Source organism: Macrotis lagotis, chromosome 2, assembly GCF_037893015.1.
Source record: "Macrotis lagotis isolate mMagLag1 chromosome 2, bilby.v1.9.chrom.fasta, whole genome shotgun sequence".
In the NCBI taxonomy this organism is placed as follows: Eukaryota; Metazoa; Chordata; class Mammalia; order Peramelemorphia; family Peramelidae; genus Macrotis; species Macrotis lagotis.
The window spans coordinates 102,231,495-102,251,392 of record NC_133659.1 but is presented as its reverse complement, the minus strand read 5'-3'; the positions used below and the strand labels follow the sequence as shown (position 1 = coordinate 102,251,392).

The 19,898-nt window shown below is 42.4% G+C and overlaps 2 protein-coding genes across 5 annotated transcripts in view; both read left to right on the top strand.

The window, feature by feature from the left end:
* KLHL12 (kelch like family member 12) overlaps window positions 1-14,629 on the top strand; it is a 31,885-nt gene extending 17,256 nt beyond the window's left edge. For 2 of the 3 annotated variants that reach the window (XM_074222390.1, XM_074222391.1), the window contains 7 exons: window positions 935-1,049; window positions 4,933-5,039; window positions 5,656-5,851; window positions 8,170-8,331; window positions 9,950-10,048; window positions 11,203-11,389; window positions 11,555-14,629. In XM_074222390.1, the coding sequence (XP_074078491.1) occupies window positions 935-1,049; window positions 4,933-5,039; window positions 5,656-5,851; window positions 8,170-8,331; window positions 9,950-10,048; window positions 11,203-11,389; window positions 11,555-11,681 (993 nt within the window). In that variant the 3' untranslated portion in view covers window positions 11,682-14,629. The remainder of the gene's footprint in view (window positions 1-934; window positions 1,050-4,932; window positions 5,040-5,655; window positions 5,852-8,169; window positions 8,332-9,949; window positions 10,049-11,202; window positions 11,390-11,554) is intronic. The other variant, XM_074222392.1, reaches the window with a different exon arrangement.
* A 547-nt stretch (window positions 14,630-15,176) lies between these two features.
* RABIF (RAB interacting factor) lies at window positions 15,177-18,997 on the top strand. Of its 2 annotated transcripts, none has more exons than XM_074222393.1 (2): window positions 15,177-15,379; window positions 18,005-18,997. In XM_074222393.1, exons 1-2 carry the CDS (start codon window positions 15,254-15,256, stop codon window positions 18,248-18,250), a joined length of 372 nt encoding a protein of 123 aa, XP_074078494.1. In that variant the 5' UTR covers window positions 15,177-15,253; the 3' UTR covers window positions 18,251-18,997. The 2 variants fall into 2 exon arrangements, 1 of the variants encoding a protein (XP_074078494.1); XR_012475653.1 differs by lacking the exon at window positions 15,177-15,379 and adding an exon at window positions 15,791-16,127 and having other exon boundaries at window positions 18,005-18,093.
* The last annotated feature ends 901 nt before the right edge of the window (window positions 18,998-19,898 follow it).

The following is a 19,898-nucleotide window of genomic DNA, read 5'->3' as shown; positions in this document are numbered from 1 at the left end:
TCTTCTTGTTGTTGTTCAATCATTTCAATTGTCTCCTACTTTCATGATCTTATTTAGGGGCTCTTCTTCAAAGAGATGCTGGAGTAGTTTGCCATTTCCTTCTCTAGTTCATTTTAGAGATGAGGAAATAGGCAAAAAGAGTTAAAGTGATTTATCTAGGATCACACAACTAGTGTCTGAGGCTGGATTTGAACTCAGGTATTCCAAACTCTGTGTCAGCACTCTGTCCACTACTTATCCTTGTTGTTTATTCCTCTCCTTTCTCACAAAGACCCAACTTTTAACTATTTTTTAAAATTTATTTGACAAGGAAAGAATTAAAGGCCAACAAACTAACAAGTTTTTTAGTACTGTAGCTCATTATCTTTATCCTGAATGTCATCTTTCACAACTCCCATATACACCACCTTCCCAGGTACCTCTCCTTGCTTTTAATGGATTGTTCATTTTCCTGTCCCACTCATATTAGAATTCCTTGAATGATTAGGCAAGTGAGGGAACTGAGTGTGCCTATAGCCTCAAGAAGGATATCCATCCCTCTCCATCTTACCTTGCAGGTCACTGCAGCCTCAGGGTCTTCTCCTTACATGTAAGCCTTCTCCTACAAATGGGATGCTTTTGAGGTTTCAGGAAGAAGAAATTATGTTTTTTTGGGGGGGGGTTGCAAGGCAGTGGGGTTAAGTGACTTGCCCAAGGTCACACAGTTAGGCAATTATTAAGTGTCTGAGATCTGCTTTGAATTCAGGTCCTTCTGACTCCAGGGCTGGTGTTCTATCCACTACGCCACCTAGCTGCCCTGATGGGGCTCAACAGCCATTGTAGAGTCCAGTGTCCCAGTTCTGTATATTCAAAAATCAATTATCATTTAATGTAATTTACTCATCCCTGAAAAATTTATCGCTTTTGATTTATTTAAACATTGGCTGTGTTCCAGCCTCTCATAAGATGCAGCTTGCAGTGCAGGGACCTGGTTGATGAAGCAAAGAAGTTCCACCTCAGACCAGAACTGCGAAGTCAAATGCAGGGACCCAGAACAAGAGCTCGACTTGGTAAGGATGAAGTATGGCAAATGGATGGTTGACACTAGAGGAACAGACACAACCTTGAGATCATGACTATCCCAGGTAAATTGGGAAGGTCTGAAATAGCTGGAGTTTGTCTTTTTTATCATCAGATTCCCTCCTCCATCATCTCTGCTTTCCTTTAGCTGTCACTTAACCCTTCTACACCAATTGATGATGAAGATAATCAGTATTAGGCTTGAATTATAACCCAGAGAAATTTCTTAGAATAGTCCCTTCAGTAGCACAACTGCTTTCCAAACATATAGACTGCCCCTCCTTGGATAACTGAAGATTTAGTGCCAACTCCCAAACCTGTGTACAAAGGTCCTGAGAAATAACCTGACCTTTAGGGGACTGATGCTTTCTAAGATACAGCTGGAGTTCTTAGGATACTAGAAGAACTCAAGCTAAAAGAAACCTCAGAGGCCAGTTAATCAAATCCTCTCATTTTATAGAGGAGGAACCTAAGACCCAAACTCCACAGGTAGTAATTCTTAGAGACAGAATTTGAACCCAGACCCTCTATGGCCAATTATCAGTTCCTTTATTTTGCAGGATAGAAGATGACCCAAAAAGAGCTAACAACTGTGTTAACAGTTGGGATATGACTGACTTAATTCAACAACCGTTTATTAATAAGTTCTTGCATTGTGCAAGGCATTGTCTTAGATTTGTCATAAGATGGTAGGATGTGGAGTTGTAAATAACCTTAGCTAAAATTAGCAAAGAAAAGATCATTCCAAGACAGCATATATTTTATTAAGCAAGATACAGTGCTATACACTGGGGATTCAAAGACAAAAGTCCCTTCCATCGTGTAATTTTCCTATACTGGGGAATTCCAAGTAAAGGTGAAACAATCAATCCACTTGGTTCCATAGGAACCGTTTTAGTATGGTTTAACTATACTGTATTAATAAAATTATCACCAAATTCCATTAGCCAAGAGAAAATTATGTGTGTTAAAACTACACTCTGGTATTGCCTATAATGCTTAGAGTACATCGCTAGATATATAGCAGGCATTCAGTAAATATTTGTTGAATGAAACTAAAATTTAACTGGTTAACTGCATTATCTAAGGTTCCATTGAACATGGTGCCTATAATCTTCTGAGCAGGCAACAGAGAGGGAGGATTTTTTTGTGTGCAGATAAACCCAGGAGACTTTCTCAATTCAAACCTTAGTTATTTTTAGTTGATGAAATTTTAAAATAATTGTTTCTAAGGCATATCATTTTAGCATACATTCTAGAACTATACATTCTCTACTAGTGTTCCTTTATACCTGTAAAGAATTATAGCCACAACATGAAATGCAACTTTTTAATAGATGTGTTCTGTCAGGAATGGGTTGTTTTTCCATTACTAATAAAAACTTCTGTGAGCATATTCCTAGATAATGTGCTCTTTTCTACAAGTCTTTTCATTTGTAGAATGCAGATTCCCCTTTGGAGATTTAGCTGAAGGCATTCTCAAGGCACTTGTAATATTCTGTAGGATAAATCAGCTAATCCAAATCGGCAATAAACCTTGTTTGTTGTCCTAATTGAGAGATTGAGGTTATGTTAATCAGTAGCCAGATGACTCTTAATTTTTTTCTTTTCACAAGTTGTAGCATGGAGACCCTGAGGCTCTCTCCACTCAGGCTTCAAATTTAGCATCCATTTGGAGGTGACTGAGGGTTAATTCATTCCTTTCCAACTTTCTCTACCTATAGAAGTGACTAAAACATATACCAGTGGAATAGTGATTCTGAATAGAAGTTCATTTGAAAATTAGAATAAAGCCTTGGTTTAGGGCAGTTAAATTTTATTTTCAAGTATATTGTATAGGGTGGTTGATTTTTTTTTTATTTGTTAGCTTCCCTCAGTCAGAAAATATTGATATTAAATTAAAGAAATAATGGGGCAGCTAGGTGGCACAGTGGATAGAGCACTGGTCCTGGAGTCAGGAGTACCTGAGTTCAAATCTAGCCTCAGATACTTAATAATTACCTAGCTGTGTGGCCTTGGGCAAGCCACTTAACCCCAATTGCCTTGCAAAAACCTAAGGAAAAAAAAAAGAAAGAAATGGTATTCCTTGGGGTGGGGAGTAAGCATCAAAAATAGTTATTCTCTATGAGTTAAATACAAGCTAAATATTAGTACATGATGAAAGTACAGTTAATTGAACCCCTTACTTTCAGAAGTACTGCCTATTGAGACTGCTACAATCTGTTCTAGTGATGTAGTATTTGATCTGTTCTTGTGAGTTTTTAGCATCACTTCTCGTATCATAAGCATGAAATCTTTCCCACCAAAGGACAATGAGAAGAGCAGCTGACTTCTTTAGTTATACTTTGGCCAGACTTTCTCATGGCAAGGCCATTTAGAACTTTGAGACCACTGGACTTATAACTTAACTTTCCTATGAATCCATCACTAGTGGAGACCATTTGAGAGGATGAAGCCTGTTGAGAGCTGTTTTACTTCTCTGGGTTTTATAGATCATTCTAGCTAGCCAATTTAGCCAATCCTTCAAAAAGCTGAACATCTCTTACTTCAAAAGATGCTTTAAAGAAAGAGAGGGTAAGAGTTTCTTCTGACTTTAGTTTCTGGGAAATATGAAGCAAAATTTGTTATATAGAGTAGCAGAGACTATAAGTGCCAAAGCAAAAGACAACCTTAATGTTTGCAAAATGTGAAAAGACCTATTGATTGATGAAGCATAATTTTATTCAGTCACATATCATATGCTATCAGTAGCTTCATCACATGCAAAGGACAATGGCATTTAGATGGAAGTATCACCCTTTTCTCTCTGTTATAGTCACAGAAAGAAAGTGGTATGAATGAGAATGGATGAGTACAGTGCTTAAAGGAAAGAGACAAAGCTACTCTTGATCCTGCCCTCCTTACCACAGAGAATCTGTGGAAGTATCTCACAGGTTTAGTGTGCTCTGAACTGTCCTTTTGGTCAAAACTGATTGACTTTGCAAAGAAAGAGGTGTGATCATTACCTCTGACCAACTAAAGGGACTTGTTTATTTGCTCTTTGGGAAAGAATTTGCCTTTAGAGAGTGAGGCTGATCTCTATAAATTGTCTGGCAGATTCAAGGCAATTTCAGGTTTTACTGCTGCACCAATAATAGTTCAATATGTGACAACCTTTTAGAAACTGAATGAATGAGTCCAGAGGTACTTGAGAAGAACAGAGAAAAGGTTATTGTTGAGAAATGGATTTTTTTTATTCTTAATTTTCTTTGAAAAATAGCCAAGTTTTATTTTTCTAGCAAGCAGACTCAAGACTTTGACTGGTAAGGAGTTAGGCATTCAGGTAACCAAATCAGGAAAGTAGTATCATAGAGAGAAAGAAGAAACTACAGAAATCTCTTCACTAGTTCCTAAGTCTCTGGCTGTTTTAGGGAGATGAGATTAAAGTGAGAGAATTTTCCCCTTCCCCTTACCCTTATATCTAGATTTTAATTTTACACAATGAGAGATAAGAATACCCTCCTTCAGGCTCTAACTGTTCTTATAGATTACAACTCATTGACTCCAGTCCTTTTATGGTTGTTATAAGTGAGCAGAATCTATGATGTAGTGGTATGTTTGTTTATCTATGAATTTGGGGGAGGGGATATTTTGGGTCTTTAGTCTGTCTTGAATATCTTTGAGTATTAGAAATGCAGGCCTCCCTATCAGGGGCCATATGAAAAGATGATATTCTCTCAGGCATTCCTACATTCTGTTTACTTTGAACCATTCTTCTGAGTCATCAAAGAGAATAGATACCCCTTAAATGTTTCTGTCTGGACTTCCGCAGAAGGGACTGTATCCCCAACTAGGGATGAAAAGTAACCCATCCGTTTCTCATTTTATCCTCAGGGGCCAATGAGGTACTTCTGGTGATTGGGGGTTTCGGAAGCCAGCAGTCCCCCATCGACGTGGTAGAGAAGTATGATCCCAAGACTCAGGAATGGAGCTTTTTGCCAGTAAGAAGTAGTAAAAAGATCCCTGAGAAGAGCATTTCAGTTTACATCCAGCACTCTTTGAGTGCTGATAAATTGCCTTATTACTTTAGGAGTATACTGTCTGTAAGGACAATCTCAGCTTAGGACTTAGCACAACCTCACTGGAATGTTGGAGTCTCTGTAAATAAGACTCTGAACTATCCAATTGGTGTTTTCACCTACTTTCTTTTTCATCATTCATTAAATAGACTCTCAGGACTGGGAGGGAATGTGATTTGAGCAGTAATGTGGCCAAAGTGCTTTTCAAAACCCAACCAAGACAACTGTCATCATGTTCCTCCAGGCTCCATGAGACTAAAATCAACAGGAAGAGGAGACTATATGGTAACAAAACAGTAAATGAGGAACCTAATAAGATATGGCAAAATGATGAGTCTTCCAAAAAGATCTTAATGGAGGCATGGGCAAGTCATGTGTGGATGGAAGCTCATGAAAGTGGGTAGTGATGCCTTCCAGAAGAGGTTGGGAGAAAGTTTGATAGCAAAGAGTAGCATTCAAGATTTTTCTTCTATAAGCATATGGTAGATATCTTTGAACCCAGTTTCCAGTATTTGGTATTTGTTCTCTCCACATATAGAGCATCACTCGGAAAAGGCGTTATGTTGCCACAGTATCCTTACATGATAGAATCTATGTAATTGGTGGCTATGATGGCCGCTCCCGCCTCAGCTCAGTGGAATGCCTGGACTACACAGCTGATGAGGATGGAGTCTGGTATTCTGTGGCTCCTATGAATGTCCGTCGAGGCCTAGCAGGTGCCACCACTCTGGGAGGTAGGCATGTTTTAGGGTAATAAACACATTCATCCATGGCTGAGTACTTAGAGATTGTATTATTCCTCTTGTTAGGCATAAGAGTGAAATGGAGAAACCGAAAAACACTGACAAGACCATAATGGCATCTCCTTACTACAGTCTCTTGAGTATAATGAAGCCTTAAACCAGTCATGATTGATAGAGCTAGTTAATCCAAGTCCCTATATCCTAGCTGCAAAACCAGGATTAAAAACTGTATTTTACTCTTCCCCTTGTCTTGAATTGCCTTAGAGAATTCTTTTCTACCCTACTGTCAAGTCATTGGTTAAAACCTCTTATCTTAAGAGTTTCTCCATTTACTACTTCCAGGATTTGTAGGAGAACAGAGATATTAGAAATGTTTATTTTTTCCATTGATTTGTCATATTTAGGTTTAGTATTTTATTTTTTCCCCAATTAAAAACAACTTTTAATATTTGCTTTTAAACTTTTGAGTTCCAAATTTTCTCCCTGCCTCTCTCCCACCCCCTCCCTCATTAAAAAGGCAAGCAATTTGATATAGGTTATACATGTGTAGTCATGCAAAAAATGTTTTCATATTAGTCATGTTGTGGGGAAAAAATACAGACCAAAAGAAAAAAATGCCTCAAGAAAAATTTTAAAAATTATGCTTCAGGGGCAGCTAGGTGGCGCAGTGGATAGAGCACTGGCCCTGGAGTCAGGAGTACCTGAGTTCAAATCTGGCTTCAGACAGTTAATTAATTACCTAGTTGTGTGGCCTTGGGCAAGCCACTTTAACCCGGTTTGCCTTGCAAAAAAATGAAAATAAAAAAAAAATTATGCTTCAGTCTATATATTCAGACACCATCAGTTTTTTAAATCTGGGGGTGGATAGCATTTTTCATAAGTCCTGAGTAATCTTGGATCATTGTATTGCTAAGAATAGCTAAGTCATTCAGTCATTTTACAATATTGCTGATACTCTGTAGACAGTACATTTCATTAGCTTGTGTAAGTCTTTACGAGTTTTTCAGAGCATCCTGCTCATCATTTCATATATCACAATAAACATTCCTGAATTGATGGGCATCCACTCAATTTCTAATTCTTTACCACCAGAAAAGAGCTGCTATAAATATTTTTGTACATATGGGTTCTTTTCCTTTTTGTTTTTTAACCTCTTTGGACACAGATCTAGTATTGGTATTGCTAAATCAAAGGGTATGCATAGTTTTATTGCCCTTTGGGTATAGTTTCAGGTTGTGGAAGTGGGGCTCTGCTTTCAGGGTGGAAGGGTGCACTGATCCAAGATTCAGGGGGGTTTGTGCAGCTGTTTTCAGAGATACTTCTAGAAAAAATGGAAGTTTTCAGTTCTTTTAGGGTGCTTTAACTAAGGAGAGGTATGTTTACTACTCTTCCTGCCTAGTGTTCTGGTCTGTGAGTGACCGCAGACATTCTTTTCTGTCCTGGAAATATGAAGAAGATCCCTGCTCTCTTAGTCCCATAATCTCTGGTGTACTACTGCTCCTTTTCACCTGGGGACTACCACCCAGGACTGCGAATGTGGGTAAAGCACCAGCAAAAAGACCCTGTAGTCTCCTTCAGATCAGTTGTTTGACCCCTTACCATGTGTGGGCCGAGAGCTCCAGAAGCAGCCACTGCTACTACTGATTCAGTGATTCCCAAAGCCTGCTCTGGTTTGCTGGGACCTCAACTGTGCTGACGCAGCCTGCACTGGACTGTGTTCTACTCTCATCTGGGTATGATGGATCTTCCCTGCTGAGCTTCTAAGTTGTTTTTAGCTGGAAAATTATTTTGCCTCCTCTTTTTGTGAGTTCTGTCAGTTATCCTTTTGTCAGTTCCCTTCAAAAATTGTCTTATGGCATAATTAAAGATGTTTAGAGGAGTTTGGGGAAGAACTCAAGCAAGTAGTGGCCTTTTCTCCTCCATCAATCAGACTCTACCACCACCACCCCCTCCTCCCACCCCTATTTATTTGTGATTTGAGGAACCTATGTGGCACTAGTAGTAGTAGTAGTAGTAGTAGTAGTAGTAGTAGTAGTAGTAGTAGTAGTAGTAGTAGTAGTAGTAGTAGTAGTAGTAGTAGTAGTAGTAGTAGTAGTAGTAGAGTGGTGGACCTTGGACCTGAGACCTCAGACAGTGTTTGGTGACTCTTGTCAAATCACTTAACTTCTCCTCAGTTTAGTTTCTTTATCTCTAAATTTTGGATAAAAATAGCAGGATTATTTTGGGGTTAAAATGAAATAATATTTGTAGAATGCTTTTCAATCCTTAATTGCTAGTTACTATTCTTATTCTTGTTTGTATATTGTTAGCAGATATGATCTATGTCTCTGGTGGTTTTGATGGGAGCAGACGGCATACCAGCATGGAGAGATATGACCCAAATATCGACCAATGGAGCATGTTGGGAGACATGCAAACAGCGCGGGAAGGTGCTGGACTAGTAGTGGCCAATGGGGTGATCTACTGCCTTGGTACTTAACCTGGGACTCAGAGATGGGGGAGCTCTGTTTCACACCCTGTTTTCTTTTTTATTAAAGATTTTTATTTATTTTGAGTTTTACAATTTTTTCCCCCAATCTTACTTCCCTCCCCCCACCCCCCACAGAAAGCAGTTTGTCAGTCTTTAAATTGTTTCCATGTTGTACACTGATCCAAATTCAGTGTGATGAGAGAGAAATCATATCCTTAAGGAAAAAACAAAGTATAAGAGATAACAAGATCAGACAATAAGATATCAGGTTTTTTTTTTCCTAAATTAAAGGGAATAGTCCTTGAACTTTGTTCAAACTCTATGGATCCTTATCTGGATACAGATGGTATTCCCCATTGCAGACAGCCCCAAATTGTCCCTGATTGTTGCACTGATGGAATGAGCATGTCCATCAAGGTTGATCATGTTACTGTTAGGGTGTACAGTGTTTTTCTGGTTCTGCTCATCTCACTCAGCATCAGTTTATGGAAATCCCTCCAGGCTTCCCTGAATTCCCATCCCTCCTGGTTTCTAATAGAACAATAGTGTTCCATGACATACATATACCACAGTTTGCTAAGCCATTTCCCCAACTGAAGGACATTTATTTGATTTCCAGTTCTTTGCCATTACAAACAGGGCTGCTATGAATATTTTTGTACAAGTGATATTTTTACCCTTTTTCATCATCTCTTTAGGGTATAGACCCAGTAGTGGTATTGCTGGATCAAAGAGTATACACATTTTTGTTGCCCTTTGAACATAGTTCCAAATTTCTCTCCAGAAAGGCTGGATGGGTTCACAGCTCCACCAACAATGTAATAGTGTTCCAGATTTCCCACAACCCTTCCAACAATGATCATTATCCTTTCTGGTCATATTGGCCAGTCTGAGAGGTATGAGGTGGTACCTCAGAGAAGCTTTTAATTCGCATTTCTCTTAATAAATAATGATTTAGAGCAATTTTTCATATGGCTATGGATTGCTTTGATCTCATCTGTAAATTGCCTTTGCATATCCTTTGACTATTTGTCAATTGGGGAATGGCTTTTTTTTTAAAAGTATGACTCAGTTCTCTGTATATTTTAGAAATGAGTCCTTTGTCAGAAACATTAGTTGTAAAGATTGTTTCCCAGTTTACTACATTTCTTTTGATCTTGGTTACAGTAGTTTTATCTGTGCAAAAGCTTTTTAATGTAATCGAAATCATCTAGTTTGTTTTTAGTGATGTTCTCCATCTCTTCCTTATTCATAAACTGCTTTCCTTTCCATAGATCTGACAGGTAAACTAATCCATGATCTTCTAATTTGCTTATAGTATTGTTTTTTATGTCTAAATCCTGTATCCATTTGGATCTTCTCTTGGTATCACACCCTGCTTTTTTGTATATGAATTCTTTTCCACCAAAATACAGGCTGGTCCACAGGCATTTCTATTGTGCTGCTTTCATAAAATAGATTACTACCTTCTACTAAGATCAATTCAAGTTTCTAAGAATATGGTGCAGTCAATGTTTTTCTCAAGATTTATGGAACTATGATAGATGAATTAAGAACAAAAGGGGAAATAGAAACATTTAGTGTGAAAACTTGCAAATTGGACCTACTTTGTGTTGCAGGAGGATATGATGGACTGAATATTTTGAATTCAGTTGAGAAATATGATCCCCACACAGGACACTGGACTAACGTTACCCCAATGGCTACTAAACGCTCAGGTGAGGAAAGGTCAGTTTTGAATTGGGAGAAATAGCAATGCTGATGGGCTAATTTTAAGTAACTGTCCACTTCTGGTAAGGCCTTTTAAAACTAGGAATCTTGGGCGGCTAGGTGGCGCAGTGGACAGAGCACTGGCCCTGGAGTCAGGAGTACCTGAATTCAAATTTGTCCTCAGACACTTAATAATTACCTAGCTGTGTGGCCTTGGGCAAGCCACTTAACCCCATTTGTGTTGCAAAAAAAAAACTAGGAATCTTGAACCAAGGGTTTTATGCACCAGTTCTAACATGTTGTTTTTTTTTTTTTGTAAAACATACAAAACCATTTCCTCTTTTTTGCCATTGTTTTCTCCTTAAAAGTAGTATTTGTCAGGGGCAGCTAGGTAGGTAGAGCACCAGCCCTGGAGTCAAGAGGACCTGAATTTGAATCCAGCCTCAGACACTTAATAATTACCTAGTTGTGTGACCTTGGGCAAGCCACTTAACCCCATTTGCCTTGCAAAAAAAAAACTTAAAAAAGTATTATTTGTCCTAAGTGGAATTTTAGGCTCCAAGTATTTGATAGGATATTATGAGCAGTAGCTTAGCTGTTTTCTTTCACTGAGTGAACATGTTTTAAAAGTAGTGTATATAAAAGTCAAAGAAGAAAAAACTATTTTGAATGGTGTTCTAAATCTTTATGAAAGTCTTTAATTGCATATCATTTTTTCTAATTCATGAAAAGTACTCAATCATCCAGCAAGCATTTTTTAAGTGCTTATATGCCAGACTTGTGCTAAGAGCTGAAGATGAAAAGGAAAAGCAAAAACTGTCTTTGTTCTTCATGGTATCTCTTATTGCTCTTCTCACCTTGATGCTTTTCTTTTTCTGTTAAAAAGGAAGGGTTGAATCAAGTTTGGACTTAAGTGGGAGGCAAAGAAGATAAATAGAACCATTCCATTTCTAATTTTCTCTATCTCAGACCTGCTCAAAAATAGGGCTCCATGTGAGATTGGATCCTCTAGGACTAGTCTGTTCTGAATCCACATCCTTAGATGCTCCATGGTGAATTAACCAGGGGGAAGGAGAAGCAGGGGTCTTCAGGCTTTATTTTTTATGATCTAATTAAAACCCATCGTTATAGTCAGCACGTGGTAATTCCTGTCTTTCTGCAGGTGCGGGAGTAGCGTTACTCAATGACCATATTTATGTTGTGGGTGGGTTTGATGGCACTGCACACCTCTCTTCCGTGGAGGCCTACAATATCCGGACTGACTCCTGGACAACTGTCACCAGTATGACCACCCCCCGCTGCTATGTTGGGGCAACAGTGCTTCGGGGCAGGCTCTATGCCATTGCAGGGTGAGGATTCAGGATCCAGGCAGACTCCTGTCCCTGGGGTGTGGGACCCAGGCTTGTTTTGCAAAAAGGGGAGGGTTTTGGAGGGGAATACATATTATGTATTGAGCACTGGTTCCTCAGGGGAAGGAACAGAGCTTTTAATGGTCTCTTTTGCTTTCCCTCCAGCTATGATGGGAACTCCCTACTGAGTAGCATCGAGTGCTATGACCCCATCATCGACAGCTGGGAAGTGGTGACATCTATGGGGACCCAGCGGTGTGATGCGGGCGTGTGTGTCCTCCGTGAAAAGTGACCAAGGGTGGAGCACCAGCCAGAGCCATTGACCAGTTCAAGGGGCAGGTTGGGGGAGAGCCAAGGATCCCTTGCAGAAATTTCTTTCTCACTGTGTGGACGGGGCGATTACAGGCACCGGTGCAGTGATGGCTATACTTATTTGAACTCCCCTGTGTTAGCACCAGCTCCTGGGAATGGGTAGTTGACAGAAATGCACGGGAAAGCACTTTGAGGGACTGGGGAGAGATCACTGTCTTCTCACTCCTTAGTCTAGGGAGCCTTTTCCCGATAGTTTCTGGCCCACCTTGTGTTAAAGCAAATATTTGCATTGTGCCTGATGTCTCCCAGAAAGTGAGGTGGGCATGGGGTATTTGATGTGACCAGCCTAGTTCACAAGGTGCCAATTTGATTTAACATCGGTTAAATCCAAGCCTTTTTTTCTAAGAAAAAAAGCCTATTTTAGTGTGCACTGGTAACTGGAGTTGGCAGAACTCTTGTAAGTTTCATTCCATAGAACACTAATAACCTCAGAGAAATGAGAGATTTTCCATCAAAACCTACAGGCTGGAGGACTGGGGATCATCAGACATCCTATGGATGGGGTGCTGCTGAATTGAAAGAGGGTAATTGAAAAGAATCCAATTTAATATAGAGTATGACTGGACCTGGAATATTAGTTATCTAGATCCTTCTCCCCGTTGTATGTGATGTTAGGGCTTTGTTTCTCATGGTTTTGGAGACTAATATCTGGAAGAAACAAATCAAATCAGTGGAATGTCATCACTGTGGAAGTGGAATGTGCTAAGAGAAGAAACTAAGTTCAGTGATTTTTGCAATCAGTTCATATACTATCCATATCAGGCCCCTTCTCACCATAGCAAGATTTGCCTGGAATAGACAGAGCCTGGTTTCCAGCAGGGCTGGTCCTGCAGAGTGGATCTTGCTGCTGCTTGGTTTATCAGTTTTTTCTTCCACTGTTCCCAACCTCTCCCTAAAATCAGTGTCCCCATGTCCTAGTGCTGCATAATCAAGAATAAGCAGAAGTGTTCTGTTAGGTTTTCTGCACCTTTGGCAGCCTTCTGAGCCATTTACTGACTGGGCCCCACTGAGAAGTGAAATGAAATGTTTGCTTTTGGGGGTGGGGAAGAGAACACAGTCATCTGAAATAAGAATGCACTTGATATTTGACCTGAGAGCGTACTTGGGTCCCTTTCTGAGTCTTGTGTTTGACTCCTCACAGAGTTCATTTCATTTGTATTTTTTTATGAAAATATTAAAAATCACATGTCTTGAGTGGCTGATCCTCACTGTACTCTAGAGGCCTTTATGGGGAAAAAGGGAAAGGATCAGCTTTAGGTGTGTTCTCTTGAACTTGATTTTTTTTTTTTTACCTTAATCTCTTTACTCCTATGTACTTCCTTGTTGCAGAGCATTAGGCCTTGCTACAGTTTAAAGAAAATGAGACTTGCCACTGTTCTTTTATAGGGACCAGGAGAATTGCCTTCTACTGTTGTTTGCTAACCCAGGTCACTCCACTCAATCTGAATTTGCCTGATTGAAATTTACTCAGTGGGGAAGGAGGGCAAAGAAGAAAAAGAGAAACATGCTGTTAACTGGAGCAGAGCAACCTCTCACCTGGGAATGGTCAGAGCTGCACAAAGCAGACTAGAGACCAGACAGGGACCAGCACAAGTAGGATCAATTTCAGAGAGGAAATGACCTTTGCACATAGAACCACCCCCCTCCTCCCCTGGAAAAGGCAAAGTTTACATTCATAAATCATAAGTAGTCAGACCATAACATCATTTTTTAGGTCTTGAGTTGCTGTTCTCATGGCAAGCTCCTGCGTGGCATACCTGGATCTTGTGGGAATAGTTCTTAAGTTGATCTTCAGGTTTGGGGGGTCATGATTAAGGAGTACAGAATCAGCAACAGGTGTGTGATGTTGTGAGCCTGTCAAGAAATACTATGGATGTTGGCTCTCAGGCCCCTGGGAAATATTGAGAGAGAAAATCATAAATCCCTCTATGAACACCTGGTGCTGATCAAAGCAATAGTTGGCCACTGGATAGGATCATGCAGAGAGCAAAGGATTGTTGTAATGCCAAGTTCAGGGCACAGCCTGCTTGTTGGATCTCAGTTCTGGGAAAGTGTCTGCAAAATGTTTTGAAATGCTTGTTTGGTTGTTTCAGAGGTAAACAGAGAAGAATGTATGCCATAGTGTTGTGAATGAACAATCGACTTCAGCTTAGTTCCTATTTCCCCAAAGAATACTTTATTGGGATTTAAAGCCTCAAATCTTGATGACTGTCAGATCACTCAGATCTGTGTATTCTGTAAAATGGAGGTAATAACTATCCTATTTACATCACAGGGTTGCTGTGAGGCTAAAATGAACTATAATGCATGTGGGAAACACTAGAAGTGTAAGGTGATAGCCATTCCTTTAACCCTTCATTATTTTAGTCGTTTGTTGATCCTATGCCTCCCCCTCTTGGGATTTACAAGGCCAAGCACTCTGGCTGTCCTGGATAGGTCAACAATGGTTCTCAAGCTAAGCCCTCTTGGTCATAGTTTGAGCCCTGATTGGTGAGTAAAAATAGCAATTGTTTTTTGTTTTAGGCAGAAACCCCAAGGGTCTCACCCTCCAGGGTTGACTTTTTCTTCTTTTGGACTTTTCCTTCATTTTGGACTCTTGCTTTTCTTTCTTCCCCAACTTAATCACTAAGAAAGTTCAAGTGGTCATTCTTGGCTTCTTTTCCTCAACTTTTCCTTCCCTAATCATCCCTGGATATTATCTCAGTCAAACTGTAGTGGGCAGGACCCTGCCACGGTCTCCTGCTGCATCTGAAGCCATGTCCAGGCCTGATCCCTATGCGGCCACTGGGCCCAGGTGGCTCTAGAGGACAAAGTGAGGCTGGAGGCTCAGCACCCAGTTGCCCTCACTTAACTCCAGGTGACCTGCGTGTCACGGCATCACCCTCCTGGGGCTGCGGAGGCCAACCTTCCCGCCCCGCAGCACCCCGTCCTTTGTACAAGAGCGTGGGGGGCCTGAGCAGTGCCCAGGGGCGGGGAGCCGCCGACCTCTGCAGAGGCTTCGGCAAAAGGGGTTTTCTGATGAATCAAAGCCGGTTCCAGAATTAAATAAGCGGCACCTCGGCTTCGAGGGCGGAGCGGAGCGAGGCAGCGGCAGAGGAAGGCGAGCAGCCCGGCTCGGGAGCTGCGCCCGGGCCGAGTGGCAGCCTCCCGGCCCCGGCTCGTCCCGAGTGGGCTTCCTGCCAACCTTTCCCGCAGGAGCGGCGAGCGTGGACGCGTCGGGCAGAGGCGGCCCCCAGGCTCGGGTCCTGCCGGGCGGCCCACCTCGGGGCTGGTGGCGGTTTCCCCAAGTAGGAGGGGCAGCGCCGGTCCAGCCGGGGATGCCCGGGGGGTGGGGAGGCGCCGGAGGGCGCCTGCGCAGTCACGGGCCGAGCGGCGCCCCGCGGCCGGCGGCTGCGCACTGGAGGAACACGGCGCCCGCGCCGCGGGCCGCTCTGCGCCTGCGCGGTGGAGCAGCCCCGGGAAGTGGCGGAGACGAGCCCACGCGAAGGCGCGATGGAGCCGGAGGAGCGAGCCAACGACCTCGTGTCCGCCGAGGGCCGGAACAGAAAGGCCGTGCTGTGCCAGCGCTGCGGCTCCCGGGTGCTGCAGCCCGGCGCCGCGCTCTTCTCACGCAGACAGGTACCGAGCGCGGCGGCCCGCCGAGGGGAGGCGGCCGCGGAGTCGGGAGCCCCCGCCCGCGCCACGTGAGCGCCCCTCCCCCGGGCCCCGCCCGCGCCGCGTGAGCGCCCCGCCCCGTCACGTGAGCGCTCCCAGCCTACGGCCCCCCCCCCCCCCGGGGCAGCTTCTGGGCCGGGGGCGGCCCCCGGGAAACGGGCCGGGCCGGGCCCGCAGCCACGCCCGGCGCCCCGCGAGGCGCTCGTGATCCGGACGTTTGTGACGAAGCCGCCGCGCCCCGGACACGGGCCGCACACGCAGGCAGAGGCGGAGGCAGGCCCAGGCGGGCAGGAGGGGCTGCGCCCCGGGCTTAGTTACCGGAGCCCGTGAGGGCCGGGGCCGGGGCCGGGGCCGGGGCCGGGGCCGGGGCCGGGGCCGGGGCCGGGGCCGGGGCCGGGGCCGGGGCCGGGGCCGCACAGGCCGCGCGTCTCAGCGCAGCCACAAATAGTCTGTTGTCTCAGAAGTGAGAGAGAAGCAAAGCGGGGTCCCCTGCCGAGTGTCTGCTGCTAGACTTGGGGGAAATGGGAGAGTTTCTGCCGTTTTACTAAGTAAATGCCTGATTACATGCAAAATAACTGCATGATCACCTGGAGACGCCTTAACCTCGGGCATTAGGAAAAACCTTTTTAAAGAAGGCAGCCTTTGCACTTCAAAGGGAGTTTGGCTTCCAAGAGAATATTCTAACCTATGCAAAAGTAACTCTAGAACCCTGGTACGATTCTATTGAATCTATTCCAAAGGCATCATTTCCCCTAAGAAGATAAGCTTCCCTTTATATTTTAAGTTAGGGTTTGCAAAGTATCTTTTGTATTTTTTTGAGCTTCACAGCATCCTTGTGAGGAAGATGCTACTAGGTTTTTTGATTGCTGAAGGGTTGTTGTTTTTTGGACACAATTAGAGACTGGATGCCAGGTGATTCAGCTCTCTGGCCAGTAAAAAAATATGCTTGCCATTACCTGGCTTGCATTTGAAGGAGGTCTTTAACATTGCAATAATTAGTTCAGAATATTCCTCCATAACTACCACTTACGATAGTCCTGACTAGCAAGGAAACAAATTTAATGAGAACATTCAGTTAAGAATTTACCTTACAGAATGGACACTTGGAAAATTCAGTATTATCATATATATATATATATATATATATATATATATATATATATATATATATATGACTAGAGTAAATAAGTCAAGGAAAAGTTGCAGTATATTGGTCCACAAATGAGACTGATTGTTCTAGAGCCTTGGCCTTGGAGTCAGGAGGACAAGAGTTTGAATCCAGCCTCATACACTTGATTCTAACTAGCTGTGTGACCTTGGTCAAGTCACTTAACCCTGATAGCCTCTCATCCAGGGCCATCTTCAATTGTTCTGAGCCATATCCGGACCACTGGACTCAAGATAGCTCTGTAGGAGAATGTGAAACTGATAACTCAACACAACCCCTCCCCCCCAACTCAAATCCAATTCACTGGCTTGTCTTGGCATCACCTCCCTAATGTCCCTTTGTTATACATCATGGCTTAATCTGTGGATATCAAAGGTCTTGACAAAAATTTAAATCTCTGAGATTACCAGTAGCCCTGCCCCTTTACATATTGTTATATGGTCCACAAGATTGTGTGTGACCAGAAAATATTTTCAGGGAACCAAATTTGCAAATGTCTATATATATTAGGATGAAACAGACATCTATTTGAACTAAAGGTAAGTACCTGGAGGCAGGGGAGGGTTAGGAAATGTGGATTTTTCCCAAAGAACTCTTGAAGTAGTCACTAGCATGCTTCCACTTCTCCACACAGAGGTTCCTGAATGCAAACTTAGGAAGTTATCAGCATCTTTTGCACAATTCATGATTATACTTTGGAATGAACTTACCTATCCTGTTCTTCCTGCCCTCCACATTGTCAAATCACCTGCCATATAAAGATTTCCACTTCAGCCATTCCCAAAGTCATATCAGTACACTGAAGCTATTATCCTCTTTCATGACTAGTTGGTGATCATAGAAACACCAGGAATTTAAATGTAAAAGGGATCTTAGAGAGTTTGATCCTTTCATTTTATAAAAGAGATCACTAAAATCTAGAGGAAATGGTGAAGTGAGCAGCTATAAGGATGAGAGACAGAATGGAAACTTACTTTAGTGACATGTAGGATTGGTCAGATGTTAGAGTTAACTTGGCAACATTGGAAAAGTGGTTTTTTTTTGGTTACAAAAGGCCCTTTGGTTCTCTGGACTGCTGATGGTGAATCCTGAAAGTTGAAAGGGTGGAATTCTCTTGGGCATAGAGCCCCAAGTGCTGGGGCTGCCTCTAAATCCTGGGAACACTTCATATAATGTTGTATATCCAGTCTATTCAAGGACTCCTGGGATTAAGAACTAAGAAACTGTACTCCTACAGAGATATCAGTAGTAACTTGGATATACCAGAATAGCACCAGAACAGTACACAAACCATCTAAAATCCTAAATTAAGCCAAATGTTCCTTTTTTGAATTATGACATGAAGTTGCAGTGCAGTGAGTATGATCAAGAAACAGGGTGATGTGTGATCCCATGTGACTCTTTGTTTTCTTGCATGGCAGCTGTTCCTTCCCTCCATGAGAAAGAAACCAGCTCTGGCTGATGACAGCAACCCAGAAGGGGACTTCCTTCAAGAGCACTGGCTGGTTGATGACATGTTCACATTTGAGAATGTGGGCTTCACCAAAGACGTGGGGAACATCAAATTTCTGGTCTGCGCAGATTGTGAAATTGGACCCATCGGCTGGCACTGCCTGGATGACAAAAATAGTTTCTATGTGGCTTTGGAGAGGGTTTCCCACGAGTGACTATGGGATCTTCAACAACAGTTTCCCATGGTGGAAACATCTCCCCAAAACAGCAGTCATTCTAACCTGATCTAACTGTTCTGCTGTTTTATTCTTTATACTAACGTAAAGTTGTGAGTTCCACAATGTCTACCTGAACATACAAAGGGTTTACCCTAACTTGTTTCCTTGAAACCTCAAGTGCACATTTCACAGTAGTTCTCCCTGTGGTCAATACTTCCTCTTTGTCCCCTCTCTGGTTTGAGTGATGTGGGAAGCCAGGTGCCTCCTAGAATTCATCCACTGGCCTGGCTGTGTATTTATGTTTCTTATCCAGGTGCTATCTAGGTTGACAGTCAGATTTTTACTGTTCTGATTTGTTTGACCCTTTTAGTTTTTTGAAGATCTCATGTGGCTTCTCATCAGTGGTCTAGCCCCTCACACTTACTTATGTGAGTAGAGAATTATATTTTTAGCACCTTCTGGCAAGTAATTTACCAGATGTGTAGAAGATTCTCCTTTGAGAATCAGGGTGGAGAACACAAAGGAGGAACCCCTGATAACTGGTGTGTGAAGTTTACAGGCTTGGCTCATGTCTGAACAGATACCTGAGTCCCTTCTTCATGGGAAGAATTGTGACCAAAGAAAGCATTATCAGTACAGAGTTACCAAGCCTAATGGACATGGGGCAGGGCAAGAATATTTAGTGAGATGAAATTTTCCTTTTAACACTCACTATCCTAATAAATTCCAGAAATGCAAACTTTCCCTCTGGTTACCTGTATTCCTATTCAAGTGAATTCATGTTTCCTAACTGCTAGAGAAACTCTTTATCCTTCTGGTTTGCTACTGATCCAAGAAGCATTAAATATGAATGAGTTGGCATCCTTGTTTTACTCTCTTCCGTGGTTTCTATTTACTCTGTTATCTCCACTGAACTAGGTGAAGGTACCTTCTCTTAAATGGTATATAAAGTAAGGTTTATGGAAGTCTCTTGGGACAACTCCAGGGGCTAAAAGTTGAGGTGGAAAGGAAATACAGGTTATTCAAAGTGCAAACAACTTGGTTTGGTGTTCTGTTCCATTCTCGTTTCTTCCTTTCCCTCTCTCCTGTTCCCTTTAACACATTTATAGAGGGAGCTCCCTCTTTGAGGTAAAAACATTGTACAGGGGTGGCTAGATGGAGCAGTGGATAAAGCACTGGCCCTGGAGTCAGGAGTATCTGGGTCCAAATCTGGTCTCAGACACTTAATAATTACCTAGCTGTGTGGTCTTGGGCAAGCCACTTAATCCCATTTGCCTTACAAAAACCTAAAAAAAAAATTGTACATAAACCTTTAACCAACTCACCTCCCCACAAAGTGAACCCTTGAAGTGCTGCTATTAGTAGAGTTGAACGGTGCCTACCTAGATTTTCTGAACATCCAAGAAGTTAGATACATTGCTAATAGAGTTGCTAGGAACACAACTAAGGATTTTTTTTATTCATGTAAACACACTTGGACCAGAGAAACAAAGCCAAGTAAGTACATCTAGTGGCATGTTGGCCCCTCATACCACCAGCCAAACCTTGACAAGTGGTTTTTGCTTTAGTAGCCAAAAATACAAGACATTTACTGTTTCGTCTTTTATGATTTGCTGACAATTTGTAAAAATGTGAACAGTGGTTA

Coding starts and splice junctions, on each gene's coding strand:
- RABIF (XM_074222393.1), top strand. CDS start 15,254: ATGGAGCCGGAGGAGCGAGCCAACGACCTCGTGTCCGCCGAGGGCCGG. Junction 15,380..18,004: donor CGCTCTTCTCACGCAGACAG/GTACCGAGCGCG, acceptor CTTGCATGGCAG/CTGTTCCTTCCCTCCATGAG.